The sequence below is a fragment of the Chamaea fasciata genome, unplaced genomic scaffold, assembly GCF_029207755.1.
Source record: "Chamaea fasciata isolate MVZ Bird 193981 ecotype frontalis unplaced genomic scaffold, bChaFas1.0.hap1 SCAF_32, whole genome shotgun sequence".
NCBI classification, from domain to species: Eukaryota; Metazoa; Chordata; class Aves; order Passeriformes; family Sylviidae; genus Chamaea; species Chamaea fasciata.
In genome coordinates, this window is record NW_027094117.1 from 805,135 (window position 1) to 828,461 (window position 23,327).

General features: G+C 45.2%; 1 protein-coding gene and 2 pseudogenes across 1 annotated transcript; all 3 read right to left on the bottom strand.

The window, feature by feature from the left end:
- Positions 1–23,327, bottom strand: part of LOC136303296 (class I histocompatibility antigen, F10 alpha chain-like) — a 255,646-nt pseudogene that overhangs the window by 59,086 nt on the left and 173,233 nt on the right.
- Positions 7,934–10,366, bottom strand: LOC136303273 (uncharacterized; annotated as a pseudogene).
- Positions 14,503–22,300, bottom strand: LOC136303363 (zinc finger protein 850-like). The gene is made up of 2 exons (XM_066207053.1): positions 21,330–22,300; positions 14,503–15,319 (listed from the first exon to the last, which is right to left on the bottom strand). The coding sequence occupies exons 1-2, from the start codon at positions 22,283–22,285 to the stop codon at positions 14,503–14,505; spliced, it is 1,773 nt and encodes a 590-aa protein (XP_066063150.1). The 5' UTR covers positions 22,286–22,300.

The following is a 23,327-nucleotide window of genomic DNA, read 5'->3' on the forward strand; positions in this document are numbered from 1 at the left end:
ATTGTGAGGATTTCTTTTTCAGCAATATGTTTTAAAAGTTATTGGCAAAACATAGTAATGAAATTTGGAGCGTAGGAAAAGTCTATTAAACAAATTAAAAGAAATTGACCTGATTTGTACAATAATGTACAAACACACACACATATATATGTTGATGAATATGAGTATTTTATTCCTGCAACCAAACCATCTTGCACAATTTTTGTTTAAAACCATAGAAATAATTACAAGTAATATTTTCAATTACAACTCATAGAAGAAAGCAGTGCTACTTACTTAGTACAGAAAATCATATTAGAAACAATATTAAGGCCAAAATATTTTCAGAAGTAATATGGTTTCCAATAGACTTGGATACTTTCTACTCCTTAAACTTCCAAGATCTACCTTTACATTGTGGAAGATAAGTGAAAAAATGGAAACTGAATAACATTTCATTTGTTAGTTTGTTTGTGAGTTTGAGTTTTTGGTTTGTGGGGTTTTTTGTTTGTTTGTTTGTTTGTTTGTTGTTTTGGTTTGGTTTGGTTTGGTTTTTTCCTTTGTTTTATTTTGTTTCTAACACAAGATATATTTACTACTTATGGTGTTAATTAACCCTATCGGGAGACATTTAGGTTTTGATTTGGGAAGTATGTAAAATTTACAACAGTTTATATAGAAGTTAGTGCCTAGAATGCAACATTAAACAACTATCTAGAAACACATTTTTAATGTCAGCTTTTTCAAAAATAAACTAATTCACACAAGGGAGTGTTTCAACCTTGAAATATAAGTACAAGGTAATAGCCGGGCATTTTTGTTTCTATAGCACTAAAAATGATTTGATTAGGTGGATACCCTATTAAAGAGAATGCTGTTTCAGAATATTTGGTTTCCATAGAACACTATAATCTAGAATACTAGGGATAAACTCAGTGAAATTAAAATTCTCACTTTTTTCAGATGTGACCTAGTACTCATTTGACACCTTTATTTCTAGTTACTTGGGACTAACCGTTTATTTACAGCAGAATTCTTTACACTGCTTTGTAAATGTGGCAATTTTTTTCCAAATATTTTGACTTTTTTGAAGAATACTGGAAACCAAAATCTCCAACGATCAGTATTCACAGCATTACAAATTAATTCACCAGGAAAAAGAACTAGGTAGTAGGTGAGGAGATGCACTTATTTTTTCAAGTCTAAATTCTAATAGTGGGGTAACTGCCCTTCAAGCAAGGTGGCAGAAATAAACATGCGAGCATGTTGATCTCAAAAGTCTGATGAGAAGCTCTGGTTTGATAAATTATGAGTGTGTTCTGGGATCTTGGAAATAATTCAAAATGATCTTTGATCAATGTGGGAGAAATAATGGAGAATTATTAGGAGAATACCCTTTATTTTGTGGGTTTGTCTTTTATAGGCGACGCTATAAATGCTTTATAATATTGTACAAATGACATAGCAGTCAATTGGACAATTTCTGGAAATTTTTGCTAGTGTTCCAACAAAAAAAGCTTATGCAATATTAGGAATAAAAAGTTTATCCAAAAAAGTATTAAATTATAGATTGTAAAGGGTATTAAAAATGCAAAGAATTGCCGAGGGGAAGCTAATAGGTGGCTAAACATGTATCCACAGGGTACACGTCTCTAAAGAAATACTCTAATACTAAAAGCCATTAATTCTTTATATCATAATCTTATCCTCTTTCACATTTTAAATGCGAATGAAAAACATAATTAAGGACTCTACACATATATCTTAGATTCATCTTACATACAATTTTTCACTGATACGCTTTAAGTTCTGTTGGCTGCATTGCACATTTCCTTGCATGCTCTTTTGCTTCTTTCTGCTGTCAATACTGTGCAATTCATGCCATCTACAAAGAGTACAATTTCTCTCACCTAAGTAAATATATTTAGTCTTTAGTGTTCTTTTATATTAAATTGACAGAAAAGTAATTGATTTGTTCCACTTGACATTGATTCTTTTGGTAAAGGTCACCTTGAGAAAACTTTTTTCTGCTAGGATTCAACCAAGGATTGGAATAATGGAGAAGACTGGTACGCACTGGAGCATGGAGAGCCCCTCAGCCTCTATGGATATATATTACAGAATAAAATTATCTACTCTCTAAACTTTATTTACCTCACTGAACAGAATTCTGAGTATAATCTGTTCACATGTAGATACCCCTTTTAAAGACACGTGGTAGGCTGAATCCCACTCCAGCTCTGTGCAGCTATTTGTATTTCATTGACTGTTTAGGAAACCTAGATGAATTTCAGATGTCTAAAGTTAGGTGAGAAAAAGCCCACTCACAACACCTAGAAACCGCCCCCTGTAAACTGCAAAACACACAATGCTGCAGTTCTGTAAAATTTGCTAAAGCAATGATTATACCATAACTGTTTGCAAAAAACCTGCACATAGATATTTTTCAAGATATTCACAAGATATTCTTCACATAGGAAGATTTGAAGACACATTTTTTAACTCTTCAGTGAATAAAACCCCAAAAATATATTAGGTTTTTGAATGTAGCACTGTTCCTGTTACAATTATTTAACTTCTCATGGCTTAATTAAAAATCATCCAATTCAGAGAAAGATTGGTAAAGCCAGATAGACAAGAAAATCAGAAACTGATTACTCAGAGTGTGAGTAGGAAGACAGGGAAAGATTTAAAAGATTGGGAAGACAGGGAAAGATTTAAAAGAGTAAGGAAACTAAACAGAAGCAGTGACAATGAGAGACATCCTGCAAGTTTCCTGCGGGGATTATGTATTATTTAATCAGTGACAAAATTATAAAAGCCTGCACATTTGATGTCTCACCATGGGAACACAATAGCCATTGTGCATGCTCATAATTGTCAAAGTAACATGGCAAAGAGAAGGAAATACACAGAATAATATAACTGAGTAATGAGACTTTTTCAATAATTGAAATTCAGGTGGTGAATTATTCAAATAACCATTTTTATATTGTAAAGCACCAGATATAGACAGTCTGGTAAACTGGATATATGTATCACTTGTACTCAGAAAATGATTCTCAGAAAACTATAGTTTCTAGTTTTGATCAAAAGTTTCTGAATGTCACATAAGAAAGTATGAAAATGCAAATCAGAACATTTGGGTAAAGTATCAGGACTCAGAAATCAAGAAATTTGTCAAGGTTCAAAAAGCACAGCTGAATCCTGACAAGCTCAGCCTATGCTAACAAATTAATATGAATCAGAGTTTTGTCTATTACTGAGGACAATTCTGTGGAAAAATCTGCATTCATACTATTAAACTATTAAACTCCCTTATGCTGCAGGACATCATGAATATATCCACAGTGCCTTTTGGGGGTCACCCATAGTCAGTTTTAACTCCTAAATGTCCTAAGAAATGCTTTAGGAGACTGTAACTGGCACAAGTTTTTCAGAGACCATTCCAGAAGACTAACAGAGTATGAAATAGTGTCCAGGAGCATTTCCAGGAGCTTTATTTAATAGTATGGATGCCACCAAAGGCTTCACTATTGATGCTGTTTACCATTCCATTTACTTTTGAAATCTTTACTTGAAGCTTAGGCAGCTTGCACAACTGTGCATTCAATAAACCTCTCTAGCTGGTCATTCCATGATTTCTCAGTCTGATGCCCTTGAATATTAAGTGTATTTCTTGCTCTCATTAACGGCTTTCCTTCTGGCATGCTGCTTCTCTGTACACTCGGGCATACTAATTGGAAACCCCTTCCTATCTGTTACACCAGTTCGTAATCCCAGGCTTACTTGTGAGGTGTGAAGACTAAGGTATGGCTCAAGAAGGCTTCATTAGAAATGCCTGATAGTCCACTATATGATTTCCATCTTAAGTTGCTTAGCAACCTTCCTCTGGTATCAGTCCCTGCGTGCAGATTGGCAAAAGGCTCTACAAAGAAAAAATAGATAATCAAGGAATGGGAGAGATATCTGAATGAAAAAATCTGCATAAAATGGGAATCCATTTATTAAACTTATTTTTTATGAATTTTTTCATGCCTTTTCATTTGTTTACTGATTATTAATAGATCAACAAAGATGCCATTGTGGTCTGTGCACCTCTGCAGCTAAAGATGACACTAGGAAAGAATGAATAAAAAAAAAATAAAATCCATCCACTCTTCCCTTAAACTTCCTGGTGAGCTATTTAGTTGTTGCTGCATGCTTCTTAGAAAGGAATTTTTTGAAATAAAGTAATGGGCTTCTTTTTAATGCTGTCCAGCTTTTTTTCTCGTTGGTACAAGTTCCATAAATGAAGAGCTGTGGAGTTCTGGAAACTGGAATTGCTCTACAACACAGACTCAGGTATTTACCATAGGCTGGAAATAAAAGATACTTCTAACTTGTTTTAATTTGAATAATTACATTAACTTGAATATATCAAATAATATCAAATAATATTAATATCAAATTATATTAATTTGAATAATTATTTATTGAAAATCTTGCATGATTTTCTTCAAGCGTATATATCTGGATATAGATACTGTATTGTGCCATAGAATACTATCAAAATTATCTCTTCATGTTGATTTATACTTACATCTGGAGTAAGGCAACAGAACCAACAGAAGTAACTTACCCAAGACAGTGTAAAATCAGCTGCTTCCAAACTAATATAAAATGTTGTCCATCTCTTTGACTGCCTTTTGATAAAGGCCATCAAAATGTAGTTCCCTTATGCATTCAACTACAGTCTTAATGCTTTGAAGTACAGTTTTTTACAGACGTGGGAATGGATCCTTGAATGAACAGTTATAAGGCACAGAGAGCTTCCATCCAGCCTCAAACACTTCCCTCTCAGTATGTGACTCCCATGGTCCTTATCTCAAATGTCCTTTCAGCGTACTCACTAATAGTGTAAGGAAATTAAATTTGAAAATTTCTCCTTTTTTATATTGTATAAGATTGAATTTGGCAACTGAAGGTAGGGATCAGAACGAGACATAATACTGTTCAACTATCAGACTCCAAAAATTTAGACTAATGGTGTGGAAAGGATTGTGAGCAGGAGGATAAAAGCTACAGAAACATCAAATCTCTCATAAAGCTTTTTTTTTACTCCTTAGGTATTCCACATGTTGGAGGGATATGGACTCAATTACTAATAGCTACTGAACGAAATGGCATAAAATGGTATTTATGGCAGTGACAGTTTGATTTCTTAGTCTTGTGTCTGAGCCCCTGATTTCTGCTTCTCTGTCTATTTAAATAAACTTGTAACTTGTGTTACTATATATTTTGACTGGTTTTGCTGCAAGAGGAAGTGAACTTATGTAAGCTCAGGCTGATGATGAAGCACTTATGGTGCTGAGCACCTGTCACGATCCGCTCACACAAGCGGGGTTCGTGATGGTTCATTTTAGGGATCTCAGAGCGCAAAAGACACAGCGGGGGACAAACTCAGTTTACTCAATCACAAATGCACCTTTATTTAGTGCCAACAAATGCGATAGTAGGGAGAGAAAAAGAGAATAGTTAGAAAAACAGAAAAGAGGGAAGGGGGATTATAGCTACCAACATGGAGGGTCGAGTCCTCGAGGCTTTTGAAGATGCCTATAGACGCGAGTTTCTCCAGTGGGGTGATCACAAAAGTGAGCGGGGGTCTCCAGGGTTTTTATAGTCCTCTCCGAAGCGACAGGCAGTTGGCCAAACAGGTGGGGGAAATCATTGCAGTGTGTTCATTTAGAGAACTCAGAACAAGTCGGTCGTCAGCAGGTACGGTGTCGACCAGTACGAGTCAGCAGGCGCGGTCACTTCACCGTGACTTGCCCATTGTTTCTGCTCAGGTTCTGATGTTCCCATATGGGTGCTGGGTTCTTCCATCAAACACACCTGCAGGCAGCACTTGGCCAACATCCCAACAACCTCAGCCAGACCAGAACTCCTGTACTGAGATTTTAAAGTCCCTTTTAGGGGTTTCAGTCTCTGTCCTTGACGATGCTCGTGAGGCAGATGAGGGATCTTCGGACCGTCTCTTACACCACCCCGTGACTCACGATTGTCGTCAAGAGAGCTCCTTCTGCAGGGTTCCGTAGTTTTGCGAAGTCTTCAGGACTCGTCCATGTCAGTAGCATATCCTGGAAAAAACAGGGACAGTAGAGAGTGTGTGTGAAAAAGAGAGAGAGAGAGAGAGAGAAATAGGAAAAGGAGATAAAAACAAAACAAAATCAATCAATATTGATTAAAACAATTTCATCAAAATAATTAGAACAAATCATAAAATTCCTTAAAGTTATAACAATTTTCAAACAAAAGCTTAATTTTGATTACAATATAACATAATTAAAACAAATAACAATAATCAAAACAAGCAATTAACATTTTCAAATTAATCTGCTGTTGGAGGCCTAATTTTTACTGTTAGGGTAGTACATCTCGTGTCAATAACTTTGGGAGGGTCTTTTGCAAAAGGGGTATTAATTCATCATTTTCCAATTTAGGATGTATAAAACGACTGATAAGACAAAACTAAACAAAACCAAAATAAAAAAAAACAACAATGGCATAACACACTTTGTTCAGGATACCTGTAGCCGTAGGTGACCACCCTAAAAGGGTATCTCACCACCTGTGTTCAGCATCTTTTCTTACCCTTTCCATGACATGATGTATTTTTCTCACTTTGTAATGAATAGTTACCAGGGTTTTCTGTCTGTTTTTCTTGATCTTTTCCAAAATCTCAATTAAATCCTGATGAAGCAACAATTGCTTCACCAAAATAAGATTCATCCCAATAGGGGGAGGCAATAATTTGTGCATCACTGTATAATCAGATTGTAAAAGGTGATAAAAGGTAACTGGGGCTGAGTAAGAAAAGTCACATCTTGTAATTGTGGTAAAGTTACAAATACAAAAATTTGAGTGATTCTTAAGATTCACTACTATTTCTTCTACAAACACTACATTACAAGCAGTTTTAAAGCATGCACACCTATTGCCTATATATATTAGCACTGTTTCAGAAGTCTGGTTAGGGTGAATTTTAAAGTGGCAGATATTTTGTTCAGTGTCTAGACAAATGTCTTGAGCTATGATTGCATTACTCTCACAGATGAAACCTTGCTGTTCCCGAACAATACATGAGTCTAAATTAACAGTTTGCCATCTCTCGCCATTTTGATGGGCCCATTCTCTGTGCTCAAAAGCATAGAGAATAGCTCCATCATGATTCAGTCTTAATGCAATGATAGAAAATATCGAGTGTACAGAGGCATTACATATGATTAACACAAAAGCTGTAACTGTGTTAGTATTGGGGTTATAGGTAAAGTTGACCAATTTCCACCAGGATTGGAATTCCTTTTCAAAATCATTTGCATTGTCTCAAATTATTTTCCGAATTTCAGTAGGAAAAGTGCCTTCTTCTCCTTCCCTTATGGTTGAGGCAACAACTGTCTGCATCCAAAGCTGTGTCTGGATGCAGCTAAGAGCCAAAGAGACATTGCTTTGTGTGGCACCAAGTGTATCAATTATCAATTTGTGATCATTCACATTCACTTTTTCTGAATTTGATAATATGTTTGATAGCAACCACTGATGTGTCCCCAAAGCCAATAAGGATAACTGCAATGGTTATTGTAATTTGGTCAAATCCCTAGTTTTGGCAGCCAATTTTTTCATTAATACTTCTAAAAATTCCCAATTTAAAATATTTATCATGGTTTATATGGCCTTCATGTCATTCGGAGTTCTCCTGTGAAAAGTAAGCACAACAGAATCTGCCACCAGAAGGCAGAAAGTTAGAATGATGGAAATTCTCCAGGGTGCATTTATTCGATACTCTTTCCCTAGAGCATCAAAGGTTAGCCATGTGTATTTATTCAGAGGGGGTTTTAGCACTAGTGGTACCTCTCCCACCGTGGGGAGGTCCAGCAAAACAGGTTGTCTAGGGTAACGTGCTGGATTCTTGGAATCACTTGGTCCCCGTAGTGAGGGAACTATGCTTGTAGCTGTTGGGCCAAAAGGAAAAGCATCAGTAAAGCGAGGATTTGCTGACTGTTCGGGGGAAAAGGGAGGGGTAATGACTGAGGCAGGTTTGTCTTGGATGCTCCCCAAGTTTTCTGCTTCTTGTACTGCCAGTTTTTTCACAGCTCCTTCGGTTATTGAGATGTTACAATAATGTTCAATCTGAGCATACCACTTTCTTACTGAGGCTGTTTGGGCCACCCCATCAGATGGGGGAGTCCCAGTAGTGACTGACTTAAAAACTTGGAAAGGCCCTCTCCAAACAACTGGTTGTTGTTGTACAATCTTCTCTACTTCTAGGAGAGCTGGGCTAACCACAAAGAAGCCTTTTTCCCAGGTAATATACCTCTTTTCAGCATCTCTGAAACCACGGGAATAAAAACCAGCAGGCCATGTCGGACCCTCAGGACCCCACTGCCATATGTGTACTGACAACCGTGAGGAAGCAAACCCCCATTCTACCTGAAAAGGATCTGTTGGGTGGATAGGGCCTAGGGCCTGATGAGCTGTGGCTCCAAAAATCAACAATTGTACTGCTTCTTCCTGAGATGGGCTCCAGTCCCATTTTACTCCCTTTCTCAACAAATCATAAAGAGGCTTGGCAAAAATTGAAAAATCTGCAATGTGTTTTCCCCAAAACACTAATAATCCCAAGGCATGCTGTAGATCTTGCCTGGACTCAGGCACTTGAATTTGATCTAAGGAGGTTAGGGTGTCAGGTGGGATGCATGTCATACCTCTTTTCCACCAGATACCCAAAAATTTTACTTCTTGAGAAGGTTTTTGTATTTTTTCTGAGGGGATTTGCAAAACAAGGCTTTCTAAGTGGGAAGTTATTTTCTGTTGAACACCCCCCACTTGCTGTGTCTCATTGTTTAAAACTTGTGCTAGGGAGTGCTGTGGCTTGTTTCCCAAGGTTTGTGGAAGAGGAGGTGCGCTGGGTTGTTGGTTGGATGATTCCAACACAATGGGTTTGGGACAGGGCCAATTAGAAATTATTTTAGCCAATTTATCATAAGGCAATTTATCTATAATTTTTTGCGCCACTCCCCTTTTCAGTCCTAGTGACCACAGCTGCTGCTGGTTGGAAATTTGTTTTCCCTTTTCTGATTTTTCATTAGGAGAGGCAATGTGCCTGACTCCTCTGGGTTTTTCTTGTTTGTCCTCGGGGTACTTCACTGGTCCATATTTTCTACTGTAACTTATTAACTCCTCTGCTACCTCACTCCATGTCCAAAGTTTATGACTGCTGTTATATTGTGTGCTAGAAGTTGTAAAAGGTGAGGAGTCAGTGGAGTCAGTGGAACCAGTTTGATCTCTTGTATGTCTAAGAAATCTTTCAAGTCTATCTACCGGAGAGATAGATGCTATTGTTTTTTGAAGAATTGCTGTTGGTTTAAGAGACTCTGGCAAACCTCGAATTAGAGGGGTCATAATCTCAGGTTTGACAGGCATTGAGCATTGGTGACTCACAGCCAGAGATTCATTTTCTTGCATGTATTATTTGCAAGCATGCAGCTTTGTGTATGTTTTCTAGGAGTTGGTCTGAGGTGCCGACTATTGCCAGAGGGTCGCCCCTCTCAAGGGGGTTTAACCCCCCTGCCCAGTGAGCTGCACGCTGTGTCAGGGACCATGGAGCACGCATATTTCCTGTTGTTAAGAAAACTCCATGTCCCCAATAGCCACTTGCTTCTTGTTCACTTAATTTAATTTGGTTGCCCCCTGTGAGGGAAACTCTAAAAACATACTCCATCTCTGATTCACTAGGGAGACGGAAGTATTGTTTCTTTAATTGAGCTAATTCAGTGGCCGTGTATGGTATTTCTTTGGTGGTTATGTGGGGATCATGATCCTCTTCATTTATATAATTATATTCTGTTTTAATGAGAGGTCTCAAGTTGGAGCAACAGTGTTCCCCACAATTTTGCATGTGTACTAATTCCTTCTGAGGGTATATTTGTTTAATGTTGCATGTCTCCTTTCCTTCTATTTCTGTGGGTGAATCTACAGATTTTAAGTTTTTGCTTCGCTCTTCTGCAAGAGAAATTTGAAGCAAATAATTCTGATTTCTTTCCTGTTCTAATTGCTTTTGCAAAGCTTCTACCAAATTTTGCAGGGATTCTAGGACTGCTTGTTCTTCACTTACCCGCTCAGAACGGGTCTCTATGGCTGCCGAAAGGCAGGCCCCCAAAACTGAGCAAAGAAGGCTTTTATTTCTGCCCAGTTTGTATCTAGCATCATGTTGCAAAGAATATATTCTATCTACAATGTTTTTAAAGTTAAACCAATTATTCTGTGCCCACCTTTCTCCGTCTGGAGAAGGTCTAGCAGTATGTTTAGCTAACAAAGCATAAAATGCATTCTTATGTTTTTCACTCATTTTGTGAAGGGACCAAAACCACTCTCAGGGAGGTACGCTTAAAGTTACACCAAAGGCACAGCTAAAACTGTGTTTCCCTTCGCTTCCCTGGAATGGGCGAGGAGACCAAAACTGCCTGGGAGGTTCACCTTAGTTACAAATGGTTGTCTCCTCAACTACACCAAGCAGCCCAAAACACAAAAAAAAAAAAACAAAAAAAAAAACCTAACTACAGTCCCATCTTTTGCACAACGAGATCCTTTTGTGAAATCCTGATGACAGGGAGTGCTACACGCCTGGGTGTATACAGTTTGCAGGAATTTTCCCTCGCCCCCCTTGCTTTCTAACAGCGCTCACCGAAGTGGCGTGCTAGGTGCGGCTGAGACGAGGGTCCTTCCCCTGTTACAAACTATATAAAACCCGCAATCCCTCTGTCCATCAAGATCCTGTCCGTGACGCCAATTTAATGTCACGATCCGCTCACACAAGCGGGGTTTGTGATGGTTCGTTTTAGGGATCTCAGAGCGCAAAAGACACAGCGGGGGACAAACTCAGTTTACTCAATCACAAATGCACCTTTATTTAGTGCCAACAAATGCGATAGTAGGGAGAGAAAAAGAGAATAGTTAGAAAAACAGAAAAGAGGGCAAGGGGATTATAGCTACCAACATGGAGGGTCGAGTCCTCGAGGCTTTTGAAGATGCCTATAGACGCGAGTTTCTCCAGTGGGGTGATCACAAAAGTGAGCGGGGGTCTCCAGGGTTTTTATAGTCCTCTCCGAAGCGACAGGCAGTTGGCCAAACAGGTGGGGGAAATCATTGCAGTGTGTTCATTTAGAGAACCCAGAACAAGTCGGTCGTCAGCAGGTACGGCGTCAACCAGTACAGTGTCAGCAGGCACAGTCACTTCACTGTGACTTGCCCATTGTTTCTGCTCAGGTTCTGATGTTCCCATGTGGGTGCTGGGTTTTTCCATCGAACACACCTGCAGGCAGCACTTGGCCAACATCCCACCTCAGCCAGGCCAGAACTCCTGTACTGAGATTTTAAAGTCCCTTTTAGGGGTTTCAGTCTCTGTCCTTGACGATGCTCGTGAGGCAGATGAGGGATCTTCGGACCGTCTCTTACAGCCATGAATACTTTCAAGCAAAATCTGTAAAGTTATTCAAGATTTGAGTGGCAATGAATAATCCAGGGAAACTATATCAGGGGTGGAAGCTGAGAAATGCTGTTTAATAAACAACAAAAAAAAAAGTGATACACAGTGTGTAACCAACAGACAGGAAAGTTTACCTCTGATGGTTATTATTTTGGCTACACTTCAGGGAACTACTGAAATTGTCTGCCTGGGGAGATGGTGGAGTCACCATCCCTGGATGTGTTTAAAAAAAGACTGGATGTGGCACTCAGTGCCATGGTTTAGTTGAGGTGTTAGGGGTGGGTTGGACTTGATGATCTTGAAGGTCTCTTCAATACCCATGATTCTGTGATTCCGTGAACATATAAGCTACGGATGGAAGGCTGCAAGAAATCAAAATGTCTCCCTTAGACAACTTAAAAGACAAGTGTAATTTTATAGTTCTGTTCATATGTCTATGTCAATCCCATATGAGTAGACTAAGACATATTCGACCAGTAAGCTAATTGTCTTAGTGTAATTCCTATGAGTAAAGTCCTAGAACTCCAGTAGGAGAACCATTTTTTTCTTCTTCTGGATGGAGAAGCAAGCATAGATAAATTACAGAGTTAAGTTAATATTTTTATGTACCAAATGATCAATTTAAATATTAATGCAGATTTTAAAATGACTAAGATTTATAACATGGCAAGGAAATGATGCAATTCTCCTCAAATCAGAATATGTGAACAGACCTAATCAGTTAAGAGGTATTAAAGACAGAAGAGATAGCATTCTGTCTATCTCTACATTCATTGATTAAAACTATTTTATATATAGATACTCCCATCTTTTAGAGTGTGTAACTAGAAACTAAGTAGCCAGTATTCACTAGAGGTGATTGCATATATTTCATGCATATATATAGATGCATTTCTAGACTCCCAGAAATTATTGAAGTTTCATCTGTCCTATTCTAGATGAAGATTTCTAGGCATTTCTTCCTGCTGCTCTCTTAAGCAGCACATACTCAGATCAGTTCCTGGATAAAAAATGAGTTGTCTCTTCTGTTTGGTTTAGAATGGCTTTTGTCTCTTTTTTATCACTGAATACTGAGAAAAAAGCTGAGGTACCATAGAGTTTTCAGTCCCGCTGCTGTGGCATAAATCAATATTTAAAATGCACAGTGGCAATTTTTTCTTCCTTTGAAAGCAGGACTTGGTGCCCTAAATTCTTGTACTGTTAAATCCAAGACTTTATCAGTGTTAAACACAAACTCTAATACTCGTTTGTATCCAGAAGCACTACTTCACTGATTAACTAAACAAAACAGTAATGTACTTGTCATGAAGTAAATATAACAGTAATAAAATTTATAATTTGTGTTTGATTTTTGTGCTTCCCTGGAGGAATTTTCAAGCTATAATACTTTATGAATGAAAAGTTAAAACACTACAGCTCGAGGGAAATAATTCCTTCAACCTTATTTATTGATTTCACAGAGTTAGAATAACAAACTTTTGAGAGCTCATGAGTGCATGGGTACAGCTGGCCAATGTAAAGATTTCTGGTTGAAAATGCAACCTATTTCATCACTTTCCTAGGGATAAATCTTATTCTAAAACATTACTTAGTAAGGTACAGGTGAATTGCAGGTATTCTGTGTATCATCTTATTGCCACCAACTTTTCATGTGTGGGGTTTATGAGCCAGCAGGTGACGATATGCAGTTTCACTGCCATATCCCTCTCCTGCATTTCGCCATGAAGCTTTTAATTCTGTAATTATGTCCCCGATGCAGTGTACTCTGTGACACCCCTCCCAAGTGGGCAGATGTTCCTAAGGAGATTTCTTACGTGGTGAAAGGAACCTCCCTTGGGTTTAGCACTGTCAGACTGCATTAAGAGCAGGTATGAAAGGTAGGAAGCAGATGTGTCGTGCTATTTCTGTTTGACACACTGTCCCTCTAGCCAATGTTTTCTACTGGTACGGCAGCACTGAGCCAACAGGATGGAGCCTGCAGAATACATCGTTAACCTGTAACCTCATCCAGTCTGCATGCAGTCTATTTAGTCTGTACTCCAATGATTCACATTTTTTGTGTTTACTGCTGCTGATACATTTGTTGTTGTCCTTTATTTTGCTCCCAATAATAAACAGCTGACTCAGAACCAAAATACTAAGGTGAGGAGACCTGCACTGGAGGGAGAAGAGGAGGAGGCTGTGAGGGACAGTTAGTGACCTGCCGACTTACTTGCACGATGAAGCCTGAAGCATCTCTTTTTCCCCTGTCTCTTCACACTGACGGCACCAGAGCACATCTGCGTCACATGCAAGGGGAGGGGGCGGCTTGGTGAGAGGCGCCGGGATAGACAGAAAATTGTATACTGAGGACCTTGACAGCCTCACGGGCGGGATTTTTTTTTTTTTTCCTTCTTTCCCCTCCTACGTACAGTGCATTTAAAGGAGCCCCGATTTCCTTCTGTGCCAGCTCTCGGGTTTTGCCATCCCAGATAACAGCAGGCATGGGACACCCCGGAGAAACGGGATGGGAAGGCGGGAGGTGGAGAGAGGCTTCCAGGTGACTTTTTCCTCTCTGCCTGCACTCGGTCATGGAGCTCTCAGAGACTGAGGAGGTGCCACCTGCCTCCCGCTGTGGCTGCTGCTGCTGCTGCTGCCGCCGCCGCCGCTCCTCTCAGGGCTGTAGCTCGCTCCCCCGTTGATCAGATTAGCGCGTCGTCGCAGCCTCCCGGACCCGCTCTTCCCTCGCAAGTGTCCGTCTCCCCTGAGAGATGTCTCTCATTTCTGCCTCTCTGTCCTCCCCTTTCCACTGATCACCGTGCAGTTCTCATCAGCTCTGGGCATCTCTCCCTCTTTCTCCCTCTCCTGCTGGGTGTCTCTACCTCCTCTTGGCTCTGTGCATCGCTCCATCCCTCCTCTATCTCTCCGCACTGGTGCGTGCGCGTATCTCTCTCCGCCCGGCGGCTGCCACTCCTCGCCCTACAAGCCCAGCGCTGCCCGGAGGAGCCGCCTTTAACTGCTTAAAGGCAGCGGAAGGGCCTCTCATCCGTGTGAATCCGCTGATGTAAGAGGAGAGTGGAGCTCCTTGCAAACCTCTTCCCACACTGGAAACACTCGTAGGGCCTCTCCCAGCTGTGGATGCGCTGGTGCGTTCTCAGGTGGGAGCTCCATGCAAAGCTCTTCCCACATTCCGAGCAGGTGTAGGGCCTTTCCCCAGTGTGCACCACCCTGTGCTGAACGAGACTGGAGCAGTCTCTGAAGCTCTTCCCACATTCCCCACACTTGTAGGGCTTTTCCCCCGTGTGAATCCTCTGGTGTTTTCTCAGGCCGGAGCTGTAGCTGAAGCTCTTCCCACATTCCACACATTCATAGGGCCGTTCCCCAGTGTGGATCCTCTGGTGTTGCATAAGATTGCCCTTCTGGCTGAAGCCCATCCCACATTCCCCACACTCACAGGGCCGTTCCCCACTGTGGATCACCTGGTGTTCAATCAGACTGTACTTCCGGATGAAGCTCTTCCCACATTCTCCACACTCGTAGGGCTTTTCCCCACTGTGAATCCTCTGGTGTACCACCAGGCTGGAGCTGTAGCTGAAGCTGTTCCCACACTCCCCACACTTAAAGGTCCGTTCCCCAATGTGGATTCTCTTGTGCTGGATCAGGCTGGAGCTGTGCCTGAAGCTCTTCCCACATTCCCCACACTCGTAGGGCCGTTCCCCACTGTGGATCACCTGGTGCCGGATCAGGTGGCAGCTGTAGCTGAAACCCTTCCCACATTCCAGGCACCTGTGGGGCTTCTCCCCTCCATGAGGCTTCTCCACCAGCTCTGAGCTCCGGCTGGATCTCCGGCCGCCCTCCTGGCACAGGGCGGGTCTCTCCTCCTCGCAGCTCCCTGGGCTGGGTTTGCAGCCCCTCCTCCTGCGAGATCTCCGGGGTTTTTCCTCCTCCTCTATCTGGACACTCCATGGGAATGAAAAATCCTGGTTTGGGGAGAAAACAACAGGAGAGTGCCTTAGGCTCGGGTTTCCTCCTTGCCCATGTTCATCTCAGGAAGTCAGTGGACACCTTATGTCTGTAAGAACCTCCAAAACACCAAGATTCAGCCCAAAAATCCTCCAAACATCACAACATAGATCAAAAACACCCCAGTCACCCAGACTCAGCCAAAACCTCTTCTAAAATATAAAGATTCAGCCCCTTACAAAAAAACAAAGCACCAACATTCAACCCAATAAAGCTCAGAAACACTAAAATTCACCTCCATGAAAATCATGGATCAGCTGCTGCATGTGGAGGGGGCAACGCTGCCGGGGCTGGGGGGAAACTGCAGATACAGGGAGAGGTGGAACCTTGTGCAGCCTCCTTTTCCTACTCCTCCTCCTGTGTTCCTCACACTCCTCTTCCTCCTCCTTTTTCTCCTTCTCCTGCACAATCCCACCCCCTCCTCCCACGTCCATCCTTTGAACATTTTGTCCTTCAGCCCTGCTGCTCCTTCCCTTCTCCTCCTGCCCCCAGGCCCAGTACTCACTGCCAGCTCCCTCTTCCCCCCAAACCCACAGCATCCCACCGCAGGGGCACGGATGGAGCTGGAGCAGGTCGGGCTGGGGCAGCGCTGGGCTCTCGGCCGCTCCCGCCCGCACTCGCTGCCCACTGCAGCCGCTCCCGCCACGACAGCGCGGGGGGCCCGGCCTTGGCGCTCCCCCCTCCCACCTCCCCAAATTCCCCTGGCAAGGAAGCAGGGTTCCATCTGCAGGCCACAAGGACACTGCAGGCACACACGGCAGCACCCTCAGCAGGAGCAAGTCCACCCCTGCATGGACATGGATTCCTGGGGCCGCCAGAGCTCCCATTCCACCAGGGACCCACCACACTGCAGCCCTTGACAACATTCAGGCTGGGGCTGCATCCACACGAGGCCTTTCCTCATACACACAGGGGCCTCTCCATCCACTCTGGATCTTAGACCTAAGGGGGGAAAATGCCAAAACTGTCTTTAATTATTCAGGAGACAAGTGGGAAAGATGAGCAGATGTGTTTTATTCAACCACTATCAGCAGATGTGGGAGATGGGTTTGAAATGCAGAATTTTTATTTGCTCATAATTCTGATTGTAATTTACTGGGAAGGGATTTGATGGCTAAATTTGAAATGCAAATCAATATTGTAAAAGGTGAAACACAGGCTTGTTCTCTTGTACCTTTGTGTCAAATGTCTGGCAAGGCCTGTGCTGAAGTGAACCCACAAGTGTGGGCAGCCCCAGGGAAAGAGGGAAAATTACATACCCAGGCTCTCCAAATTACTCAGAAGTCACCATGACAAGTGGTGTCTAAAAGCAATCCCGTGTTCCAAGGGAGGGAAGGAAGGGCTTACAGCCTGGTATTGAATCGTGTAATGCAGGATGTGGATGACTTGCTCCAGTCAGGAGGACAAGAAGTGGTAGAAGAAGCCTCTGCGAATTGGCTCAATTTTCAGGCTAAAAACCACCGTGGAGTATTTGAAAAAAAAAAAAAAAAAGGCTGTTGGGGGTTAGGTTTGTTCCTTCTTTCTCTAAAGAATTTTTTCCCCACAAGTTACCAAGGAGACCAAGTGTTGGATACTTGAGAGTACTTAACCGAAACAAAGAGGTTGACAAAGGTGGAAGGGGGAGATAACGCAGGGCGTTCGGGGAGACGCGTGTCTGCCGCTCCTCGAGGAGCTCAGCCGCCGCAAAGCACGCCGAGGGGAGAACGGCTGTTGCTGGCTGGAGGAGTTTCACTGTGGCCAAAGGGATCCAGTCCTGGGAAATCTACTATCACCGGTTCGACCTGAATCCGGAGTTTTCCCGGCCACCTGCGGGGAGCTGGCCCGGCCCTGCCTCGCCTTCGGCTTCTTCGGCGCTGCTCCTCTTGCTGCAGCGTGACCCTGCACTCCCTGCGCTGCCGGGACGTCCTGCCCCTGCCTGCTGGGACACCCTGCCATCCCAGCTACCAGCCCGGGACTTTTCCACTGTTTCAGCTTGGTGCTCTGAGGATCCTGCAGGGACACCGAAACTCAACTGCCCTGGGTTTTGTGAAACAAAGCCCTCAAGGTTCTTGGTACTGTTGTCGTTTGTCATTAATGCTGTAGTTGTTTGGTGGGGGGGGGGGGGAGGGTGTCTTTGTTTGCTTTGTATTACATACTAGTAAAGAACTGCTATTCCTATTTCCCAAATCTTTGCCAAAGAGCCTCTGATTGTAATTTTACCTAGCAGATACCTGTCTTCCCAAACCAAGACAGTAGTGTTGTAGAATTCTTTTGTTAGAGAATAGTTTAAGGGAAATACGGGGTTCAATCAAATGTTATGCTTTTTTGCATGCTTGCTTTTAGTAATGCAAATTTGCCAGTTAGTCAACCTAAAACAAACGTCTGGGTGACTTTAGCCAGTGCATCAGGTTTAGATACCGTATGTCTGTCCAATACAACCCCAGAAAAGCCATTTTCCACCTGTCTGGTTGGTGTGCCAGTGGATGCTTGGCCAGTTCCAGAGAAAACTGACAGAGCCATTCAAGGTACAATTGCAGGATCATCCACATGGGATTTTTGGTCCCCTGTAGATGCATGGAAATGGTGGGTTGCTCACCTTCCCAAGGCATCTTCTGAACCTGAAGAATTGGAGATCTTTGGTTCTGTAAACATGATTTTTTCATGCCAAATTAAACTGTACAGGGAAAGATCAAATTTTGGTTAAGGATGTTTGTCCTTACCACTCTGTATACAAAAACGAGATTAATTGGTGCAATCATACTTCTTTAGTTCAGTCCGCATTTAATGATAGCCCCTTTCAGTTCCCACAGAAAATGTTTTTCCTTTGTGGAAACAGAGCCTGGCCTGGTATTCCAGCACACATCACAGGTGGGCCCTGTAGCTTGGGGAGACTTACTCTGCTAACACCCAGTGCAAAAATGTTTTCCATCATGAGACATAAAGGAAACAGACTTATCCATCAATGCAATTCGGACTGCAAAAGTAATTTTCAGCCTTGGGGTTTTGGAAAAAGGTTCTCGGCATCTCTTTTATTACCGCAACTCAGTTCAACAGCAGCACTAAAACAACTGGATTGACTGGGGTGCTGGCTGAGTAAGCAATTCAGTGCTACCTGGGGAGCCTGTATGTTGGGGATCAGATTTCTTTCTTTTTCACTTACAGAAATTTTCCCCATGAGTTGCTAGAAGACAAACTACTGGGTACTTACGGGTACTTAAACTAACTTCTGTGTACAGAACACAGGGGCCAAAGGAGAGCAGTTGTAGCATCTGGCTACACTTTTTTTTTCCCCTAAAAAAATCAATCTCAGTCTCTCCCAGTAGGAGTCCAGTATGGCCCCAGCCACTTCCAGTATGAACCCAGTCACTCCCAGTCACTCCCTCTAGGATGCCATTTGCCCCGAGTGTAGTCCCAGTCACTTCAAGCATGATTGCAGTATGAGTCCAGTCACCCCCACTATGATCCTAACAACTTCCAGACACTCCCAGTATGAGTCTGGTTTGATCCCTGTCACTCCCAGTATGATCCCAGTCATGCCCAGATCCTCCCAGTATTACTCCAGTCGCCCCAAGCGTGATTTTGTCAGTCCCAGTATGATCCCAGCATGGGTGCAGCTGCCCCCTGCATTTTTCCAACTGCACCCTTTCACCACTACTACAGTTCCAGTCACTCCCAGTATGATTCCAGTTAGTCCCAGTATGATCCCAATCATGCCCAGTATAGGCCAACAGCACTGAGTTCCCCTCAGCATGTTCCCAGTAGTCCTCAGTGTGGTCCCAACAAATCCCAGTATGATCCCTTGTGCTCCAATTCTGGTCCTGCTGGGTCCTGGTCCTGGTATATCCTGGTGTTCCAGCCTGTCCCAGTCCATCCCAGTCTGTCACATTCCGTCCCAGTCCCTTCCCGGCAGCTGCCGCTGTTTCCCGGATCCTGTGCCCCCCTGCTCCCGAAAGCTGCCCCCGCACCCCCACAGATGCTGACGGGGATCGGGGGCTTCGGGTTGGGCTTGGTCTTCCTGGCACTGGGGCTGGGCTTCTGCCTGTGCAAGAAGGGGAGGGGGGGTCCCGGGGGTTGCATCCCCCCTCCCCCAGAGCGTGTGTGCTCCCCCCGGGGCCCCCAGCCCGGTGTCGCCCCCTTTTCTCTGCCCACAGAGCTCCTGAGCCGCCGGCGGCCGCTGCCCCTCCCCGTGGCCTCGGGCCCAGCCAGGACCCCCCACTCTGTCCCCGTGATGATTTGGGGGGGTCGTGTGTCCCCTCAGCCCCGCTGTCACTCTGTCTCTGCCCAGCTGCTCCCAATAAAGTTTCTCAGTTTGCTCCAGTCCAATTTATGGGGGCACTGGGGATGGACTTGGGGGGACCATGGGAAGGGACCGTGATTGGGGGAGAGCAGAACAGGACCTGGGATGGATTGGGAATGGGGACCCCTGTGTGTCCTCCCCTGTGTCACCCCGCTCTGGTGACTCCTTGGGACGCACCTGAACCCCAGCACAGCACCCAGCGAACCCCCAAAAGGCACAGGGACCCCTCTAAGCAGCCAGGGAAATTTGGGGAGGGGGTGCATGGGGGGCGCCCAGGCCGGGCCAAGAGTCCAGCACTGCCCCATCCTGACCTGCCTGAGCTCCATGCAGGGGATTAGAAAGGAGGAGGAGTGGGAACCCTCCCAAAGCAATTTGGGGGTCCCAGCACCCTCCCCCACTCTTTCAGGGTCTCAAACCCCTCTTCTCCCTCACTCTTCCACCCCTTCCCCACTCCCCGTGAATCTACCACCGCTGTCACCCATGCTTGGTTTTGGGGGTTCCAGGTTCCTCCTCTCAGTCTGGGGGTCCCATACCCCCTTTCATTAATTCAGACAGCACCTGGCATCTTTTTTCCTGGGAGGAATCCCTAAGTTTTGGGATTTTTGGGGTGCAGTTGTTGAGGGGATCAGCTCTGTCTGGCCTTCCCCTCCCTGCTGTGGCCTCTCAGCTGCCCCCGACACCCTGGGAGTGCTGGGATTTCCCTCCTGAGGACAAGGACGTTCACTCCTTTCCAGGAGCCCAATGCCCAGCTGGGGGTCCTGTCGGAGTTGAGACGGCCATGCACACAAGGTGTTTCACTAAAAACTTCAGAGAGCTTCAAGTATCAGCACCTTATTATCTACACATCTTTCATACCTTTTCTATGTAGCAATCCTATGGGAAGCTCCCCACAGCTCTGGCTCTTTCCTTCTTCTCTCTTCCTTCTGCAGTTCCAAGTCGCTGCTTCCTGTCCCTAGCAAGGCCACTTAACCCTCGAAGAGTGGTTTAATTATCCGTCCCTCACATGACCTCCTGTCCCTTCCTCCTCACAGCAGTCAGCAGACTCCAACTGACTCTCTACCACTAACTCACTGTTTTATCACACCCACAGCTGTGAGGGCAAGGCTGTTCCCACTCTTTGGTAATTAACACAGCTGCAATATATCGGGGGCAGGATTGCCTTTAGCACTATCTCTGTCTTCCCACACCCCCAGAAGATAGGACTGAACGCAAAAGATTTTCTGGGGGTGAAAATCAGTGAATCTGCTCTCCCCAAGGAATTCCCAGTGGCAGTCTGTGTTCCAATGGATGTTCCTGCCCCTGTGTTCATCCAGGTACCCACAGGGAGACAGGAAGATGTGCAGGCCCCATAGCCAAGTGTCTTCCCAACACAGATCACCAGAACCCAGATCACCAGGGCTCTGCCCGACGGGGGTCACTGGGGATAATCCAACGCCGATCCTCCCATGGGGGATGGAGCTGGAGCAGTGCACGAAGCTCTTCCCGCACTCGGGGCATTCGCAGGGCTTCCCTTACTGGTGCCTCTGTTGGTGTTGGATCAAGTTACACCTCTGTGAGAAGCTCTTCCCACACTCAGGACACTCGTAGGGCCTCTCCCCGGTGTGGATGCGCTGGTGGACAGTGAGGGCAGAGTTTTGCTTGAAGCCCTTCCCGCAGTCGGGGCAGTGGAAGGGCCTCTCCTCCGTGTGAATCCGCTGATGGACGAGGAGATTGGAGCTCATTACAAACGTCTTCTCACACTCGGGACACTCGTAGGGCCTCTCCCCTGTGTGGATGCGCTGGTGTTTTCTCAGGCTGGAGCTCCATCCAAAGCTCTTCCCACATTCCAAGCAGGTGTAGTGCCCCTCCCCACTGTGGATCACCTGGTGCTGGATCAGGGCTGAGCTTTCTCTGAAGCTCTTCCCACATTCCCCACACTTGTAGGGCTTTTCCCCAGTGTGGATCCTTTGGTGTTGTGTCAGGTGGCTTTTCTGGCTGAAGCTCATCCCACATTCCCCACACTTATAGGGCCGTTCCCCGGTGTGGATCCTCTGGTGTTTCATTAGGTAGCCGTTCCGGCTGAAGCTCTTCCCACATTCCCCACACTCGTAGGGCTTTTCCCCAGTGTGGATCCTCTGGTGTTTCCTCAGGCTGGAGCTGTGGCTGAAGCTGTTCCCACATTCCCCACACTTGTAGGGCCGTTCCCCAGTGTGGATCCTCTGGTGCTGGATCAGGCTGGATCTGTGCCTGAAGCTCTTCCCACATTCCCCACACTCGTAGGGCCATTCCCCAGTGTGGATCACCTGGTGCCAGATCAGGGCAGAGCTGTAGCTGAAACCCTTCCCACATTCCAGGCACCTGTGGGGCTTCTCCCCTCCATGAGGCTTCTCCACCAGCTCTGAGCTCCGGCTGGATCTCCGGCCGCCCTCCTGGCACAGGGGGGGTCTTTCCTCCTCGCAGCTCCCTGGGCTGGGTTTGCAGCCCCTCCTCCGGAGGGATCTCCGGGGCTTTTCCTCCTCCTCCATCTGGCCACACCTTGGGAATGATAAATCATGGTATGAGGAGAAAACAAGAAGAGAGCACCTTAGGATGGGTGTTCCCCCTTGCCCAACTTCATCTCAGGAAGTCATTGGCACCTTGTGTCTGCAGAACCTCCAAAACACCAAGATTCAGCCCCAAAATCCTCCAAACATCAAGGCTCAGACAACACCTCTTCTAAGATATAAAGATTCAGCCCCTTGAAAAACACCAAAGCATCCACATTTATCCCAGTAAAGCGAGGAAACACCAAGATTTACCCCCATGAAAATCATGGATCCTGCTCCCTGGTCACTTGCTGCATGTGGGGAGACAATGCTCCCGGGGCTGGGGGAGAGGCTGCAGGTACAGGGAGGCATGGAACGTTGTGGTGCTTCCTCTTCCTGCTCCTTCTCCTCCTGTGTCCCTACTCTTCCTCACACTCCTCTTCCTCCTACTATTCCTCTTTCTCCTGCACAATCCCACCTTCTAGTCCCACGTGCACATTTGACCATCTTGTTCTTCAGCCCGGTTTCCCCTCCCCTTCTCCTCCTGCCCCCAGGCCCAGCACCCACTGCTGGCTCCCTCTTCCCCCCAAACCCACAGCGTCCCACCGCAGGGGCACGGATGGAGCTGGGGCAGGTCGGGCTGGGGCAGCGCTGGGCTCTCGGCCGCTCCCGCCCGCACTCGCTGCCCACTGCAGCCGCTCCCACCACGACAGCGCGGGGGGCCCGGCCTTGGCGCTCCCCCCTCCCACCTCCCCAAATTCCCCTGGCAAGGAAGCAGGGTTCCATCTGCAGGCCACAAGGACACTGCAGGCACACACGGCAGCACCCTCAGCAGGAGCAAGTCCAGCCCTGCATGGACATGGATTCCTGGGGCTGCCAGAGCTCCCATTCCACCAGGGACCCACCACACTGCAGCCCTTGACAACATTCAGGCTGGGGCTGCATCCACACGAGGCCTTTCCTCATAGACACAGGGGCCTCTCCATCCACTCTGGATCTTAGGGCTAAGGGGGGAAAATGCCAAAACTGTCTTTAATTATTC

Coding starts and splice junctions, on each gene's coding strand:
- LOC136303363 (XM_066207053.1), bottom strand. CDS start 22,285: ATGGAGGAGGAGGAAAAGCCCCGGAGATCCCTCCGGAGGAGGGGCTGC. Junction 15,320..21,329: donor GGGAAGAGCTTCTCACAGAG/GTGTAACTTGAT, acceptor CCGGAGATCCAG/CCGGAGCTCAGAGCTGGTGG.